At 44.9% G+C, this 6,114-nt stretch overlaps 1 protein-coding gene across 1 annotated transcript; it reads left to right on the forward strand.

The window, feature by feature from the left end:
• Positions 1-2,418: 2,418 nt before the first annotated feature.
• Positions 2,419-3,348, forward strand: LOC115287175 (olfactory receptor 10J5). The gene has a single exon (XM_029933425.1). The coding sequence runs from the start codon at positions 2,419-2,421 to the stop codon at positions 3,346-3,348; it is 930 nt and encodes a 309-aa protein (XP_029789285.1).
• The last annotated feature ends 2,766 nt before the right edge of the window (positions 3,349-6,114 follow it).

Consider the following 6,114-nt stretch of genomic DNA (forward strand, 5'->3'; position numbering starts at 1 on the left):
ATCATTGAGATATCTTAGGACTTTAACAGAAATCAGTTGACCCTATATGTGTGGATCATTTTTGGTCTCAATCTTTGTTCCATTAAGCTATATCTACCCTTTTTTTTTTTTTAACTTTTTTAAAGTGTTTATTTTTGAGAGAGAGAGAGAGAAAGAGAGAAAGAGAAAAAGGAGGGGAGGGGTAGAGAGAGAGGGAGACACAGAAACTGAAGCAGGTTCCAGGCTCTGAGCTGTCAGCACACAGCCCAACATGGGGCTCAAGCCCATGAACTATGAAATCATGACCTGAGCTGAAGTTGGATGCTTAACCAACTAAGCCACTCAGGCATCCCTATAACTACTCTTATACCAGTTTTGTGCCTCTTTGATTACTGAAGTCTTCAAATGAAGTAGTGCAAATGTTTTTTTATATTTGAAATTGTTTTGGGGGGCACCTGGGTGGCTCAGTCAGTTAAGTGTCAGGCTTTGGCTCATGTCATGATCTCACAGTTTGTGGGTTTGAGCCCTGCATCAGGCTCTGTGACAGCTAGGTCAGAGCCTGGAGCCTGCTTCAGATTCTATGTCTCCCTCTCTCTCTGACCCTCCCCTGCTTGCACTGTCTCTCTTTGTCTCTCAAGAATAAAACAACAAAACAACAACAAAACCCCCAATGAAATTGGTTTGGCATTTTTGGATCTTTGCATTTCCATGTAAATTTTGTTATGGGAATGTTATTATCCTGGAGAGAGGATTTTGATATTATCCTAGTCTTATGTTGAATTGTTGTGAATTCAGAAATTGGAACAGCCTTGTGACCTTGTGTAAGGAAAAGTTCCACTGAATGTGACATTCAAATAAATGTGACCCGACATCCTGATCCTGATAGGCTGGGATAATGGTGAGATCCCAGAGGAAGTTGTACAAGTAGAGATGGAGAGCTTTTTCTGAGAACCAGAGGGGAGGATGTTTCATTTGCTTTGGAAATTACAAAATTACATTTGCAAGGCCCACAAGTAGGTAAGTCCAGAGGAAGTTGTAGACTCAGAAGAAAAGATCGATGGAAATAGAGATTTGGGAGCAATCAACATAGAAATAATAACTGGAGAACACTGTGGCAGAGTGGAGAGCAAAAAAAAGCAAGGGCCAAGGATTAAGCAGAAAACAGCATTTACAATTACCATGTAGAAGGAGTGAGCAGATTCATGGAAGACATGACATGAGCACTGAGAAGAGGGGGAAATAACATAGTGTCATGGAAACCAAGGTCAGACAAGGTTTCCAGGAGGCAGAGTTTTAAGAAGTGTCAAATGAATAAGAAGGACAGAAAAAAGAGGATAAAGCAAGCTGACAGTTTCAGCAGTGGAGACTCTGGTGACATTTGAGGGAGCAGTTTGATGGAAGTGCACATGATGAAGCCAACCTACAGGGCCTTCGGGGGGTGGGTAGGGGAGAAAGTCTGTCTCAGTAACTGAAAATGAAGAGACGGAGGACAGTGAAATGGTCACTGTAGAGACCCATGGGATCAGCTGTGTGTTCTCCGCATAGGGTATGGATTCTTGTTGATTGAAGAGGACTAGGGAATGGTTTCTCATCATTATATCAAATCCCTGTGTGCACCAGATTTTTAAAAACCAGCAAGCCAGTTTAGCTTGAAGCAGATAGCTGACTTTCTCCTCCTCAACTCTGATGGGTACATTCCTTCGTCCACATCTTGAATTGTGCTAACACTCTCCTCTTGCACTGGAGGCAAAGCAATGTCTTACACAATTCTCTTCCTGACATCACCTCTTAAAAGGGTGACTGGAATCAGCAGAGATTTCTTTGGTGCCAATTGAGTAAACAGTGGAGTGATCAGGGCGGAAGCTCTGCTTTGAGGGTCTGAGGCCCTGTTTGCACCACATTAGTTCTCTGGAAGGAGGTTTTGAGATTCAGAACTCTACTGAAGCACCATGGGAAAGTCATTGGCAACCCTGTCACCAAATCCAGTGACCACTTCTCAAAGTTCCTCTTTCTCGACCCTTACGTTCTGCTGTCACATTCACACTGAAACACTCATATCGGTAGTTTTCTGGACGTGCACTTGGCTGGTGTTCTGCCTTGTTGTTTGTTGTAAGTGGTGGATATTGTTCCTGACTGGCTCTTTTCTTCCCCTTGTGTCAGAATGAAGAGTGTAAGGTAAGGTTTAGGCAGAGGTCTTCTTGCGCAGGAAATGCTTTGCTCTATGGTGATGACGGACATGTGGATGAGCTCCAAGGTGGCTCTGGTAGTTCTCCCTCTTCATGTACTAGGGCCCGAGCCCAAACTTGCTTCTTGTAAAGGCAGGAATTGGGCTCACTTCCTCAGGGCAGCTATCATTGCCCCTTCTTTTAAAGTCCAGTTGCCGATGGGAGTTTTCTCCTTGATGACTTCCTTTATTGTTTTCAGACACCGATCTAGCAGATGCAGAGAAAGAACTTCACAGAAGTGATGGAATTCATCTTCCTGGGATTCTCTATCTTTGGAAAGCACCAGATAACCCTCTTTGTGGTTTTCCTAACCATCTACATTTTAACTCTAGCTGGTAACATTGTCATTGTGACCATCATTCGTGTTGACCGTCATCTCCACACTCCAATGTACTTCTTCCTGAGCATGCTGGCAAGTTCTGAGACTGTGTACACACTGGTCATTGTCCCACGAATGCTTTCCAGTCTCATTCTTCATAACCAGTCCATCTCCTTGGAAGGCTGCACAACTCAGATGTTCTTTTTTGTCACCTTGGCCACAAATAACTGCTTCTTGCTCACAGCAATGGGCTATGACCGCTATGTGGCCATCTGCAACCCTCTGAGGTACACTGTCATCATGAGTAAAGGAATGTGTGCCAGGTTGGTATGTGGGTCCTTTGGAACCGGTCTGGTAATGGCAGTTCTCCATGTGGGAGCCATGTTCCACTTGCCCTTCTGTGGCACAGTGGTGGACCACTTCTTCTGTGACATTTACCCTGTCATGAAGCTGTCTTGTGTTGATACTACTATCAATGAGATGATCAATTATGGTGTCAGTTCATTTGTGATCCTGGTCCCTGTGGGCTTGATCTTCATCTCCTACGTCCTCATCATCTCCACCATCCTCAGGATCCCCTCCACCCAGGGCCAGAAGAAGGCCTTTGCCACCTGTGCCTCCCACTTCACGGTGGTCATCATCCACTATGGCTGTGCCTCCATTGCCTACCTCAAGCCCAAGTCTGAGAACTCAATAGAAAAAGACCTTCTTCTCTCAGTGACTTATACCATCATCACTCCTTTACTGAACCCTGTTGTTTACAGTCTGAGGAACAAGGAGGTCAAGGATGCTCTATGCAGAGCTGTGGGCAAAAATATTTTTTAACAGATGGAATCATTTTGTCGGGAGACCTCTAGTCCAGTATAATGTGTGTCTGCTCACAAACTCACCACAATACACAAGTTCATCAAGTAGAGTGCTTCCCAAGAGGGATGCTAAAGAGTAGAAATGCTATTCTTTTCCATGCTCTAGGGACAAGGCAGAAAGCAGGGTTATGCTCTAGTGAATTTTGTTCCAAAGACACAGGAATCCTTCCAAGCCGCATTAGAACTACTTGTTTCTGTGACTCAGGATCTGGGTTTTGAAACCTTTTCTGGCCCCTACTTTGCCTGGCTCCTCTCAGACCATCAAATCCTTGACCTACTCTGCAGATGTGGAGAGGAGGCAGTTGGAGTACATGTGGAGAGTGTCTCAGGAAGATAAGCAGCAGACACAGGCCGATGATGGCTTTTATCCTCAGGAGTTAAGTCACTTGCCCTGTGCCAGTCATTTCAGAAGGGGCTTTCTCATTCTTGCTGATTGAAAAATGAACAGCTTTCGCAAAATCCCTTCTTCCATTATCCAGTCACGTGAGCTCCTGCAATATTATTTATTTCTACATGTGTTCCTCCTCCTGTACAGTCAGGGCAGAAACTCTTGTTCTCTAGAAGCTAAGCAGGGAGAGAAGGTATTGGTGGCTTTTCTCTGTAAATTGCACTTTGATCCAGATGCATTCTTCACAAAGACTGTTTTCAGCCTATGGAAGCTTGTAGGGTTTTTCATTTCCATGTAGCAGCTGCAGTGGACTGGTAGTTGTACTGATTCTAGAGCCTGAATCAGATGCCGTTAAATACCCTTCTGTCAAGAAAGAGTGAAAACTTGGTCCTCGTCCTATGTTTGTATCAGAAGAGGTGTAACCATGTTACATGGTACTATACCCTCAGTGTAGGAAGGTTTTTGGAATGTTGTTATAGACCTGCCCATCAGTCTACCTCCACCCTGAGACTGAGCTGGAAGGTACTAAGAGACACAGATCTGGATTTCCGCCTTTGTTTCCATGCAGTCCTTGTCCTTCCTCAGTGTCACTCCATCCCCCAAGTCGGCTCCTGTCCCTTACTTTCTTTCCACTTGTATTTTTTGGCTCTGCACCACAGAAGTAACACTGAGGCCTCTTGTAGGTGACCTGTCATTCTCTCCTGCTCAATTGATCCTTCTGTGAAGAGGTAATGGCTGGGGGCGGAGGGGTCTCTGTCTAGCGTCCCCTATGGCAGGCTGTCACAGTTTGCTGCTCTTAAGAGTGGATGTTGGCGAATTGGGAGCCTCTGCTGTCCCTCTAGAAGAGGTGTCCTGGTCCTGGAAGGAGGGCTTGGAGGAGCCTTACAGGGCTTTTGAACTTTCTGAAATTATTTAATTTTGAGTACAAAGGTGATTGTGCCTTTTCCTTCATATTCTTCAAGAATTTTCACTGGTGTAACTGTTTCTTTCCTGAAGTCCTAGCAGAGTTGTGACAGGATCCAACTTGGCTCTTTTATAGATCATTTGCTTCCACAGGTGCCTTAAACTCTCCCAAATAAGCACTCTTTGATCCCATCCATGTTTGCCTCTGTGGGTGCTGCTGCTTGGCCATAAAGTTGGGGGGAAAGGAAGAGGGGTGGGCACTGCTTAGCTGGGAGACTGAGGGAAAGGGGTGGAGGATGGATCTCCCAGGGCACATGAGGTCATCTACACTGAGTTTTCTTGCTTTCTCCCATCCCTTCTTCCTAGTCTTTAAGTCTTTGAACATCAGTCCTGCCACTCTTGTCTTGCCTCGTGGACAGGTGAGCACTCTGCTGGTGTTACCTGGGCTACATACTTTGCATGGCTTCAGGTTCATGGGAGGGAAGCCGCTCCTACCAGGGTTTCACAACAAATGGTACAAGAATGGGCAGGGCCGTGTGGCCACACGCCTTCCCAGTAGGGTGAATTGAGAACAGGGACTCACATTACTGCAGTCTGTGGTCATTGTAATCCTTAGGCGCCGTGTGAGCCCACCACCTGTTTTCATTGTCGTTATCATCACCATCCTATGAAATCTCTCTACTCCTGCTCCTTCATCTCCTCTTGCATATTGCAAATACCTCTCTTCTCTTAGCACTTCTTTCATTCATCTCTTTTGTTCATCAGAGAAATATGATCATGTGTTCAGTCTATGTATATTTTCCAAACGCTGTCAAGCAGTTAACCGGTTCCAGGTTCAGGATAGTGAGTAATGATACAGGGACTCTATTTTCTGTTACTCACAGTTTAGTGGAGAAGACAAGATAGCACCAAGGTCAAAAACTTGCTACAGACAGGTACACAGGACTCTTGTGTGGGGTCAGGGGTGTTGTACAAATCTGATAAAATCTGTTTAGCAGGTCAGGAAAGAATTCATAGATGCTTAATCAACATTGTGGCATCGGGTCAGGTGAAGTTGGGAGGCAGTCAAGGCAAAGAGAGGAACGGCCTGTAGTATCGGGAGGGTGGTATCTTATTCATCTCTTTATGCCTGCTGCCGTGTTTGATACTAGCCGGGCAAATAGTGGGTGCTTAATATATCTTTGGATATATGAATGTGTGAATTAAGTATAATGTCTTGTCTGGGGATTTGCATGTGTTTTGGGGTAGATCTGGCTTAATCCCTCTGTCTGCCTTGCAGACTTTCATTACCTAAAGTACACCAACAGAAAATAACAGTAAAGCATACTTGAATTTATTTTTCCCCTTTGCAGTATTGCCTACCAGCAGTTCTCATTGCTCTGTAAACCATTGACATTCATATATTTTGCTAGCCACTAGAGAAAAATCCTCCTT

Source organism: Suricata suricatta, chromosome 3 (assembly GCF_006229205.1).
Source record: "Suricata suricatta isolate VVHF042 chromosome 3, meerkat_22Aug2017_6uvM2_HiC, whole genome shotgun sequence".
NCBI lineage: Eukaryota > Metazoa > Chordata > Mammalia > Carnivora > Herpestidae > Suricata > Suricata suricatta.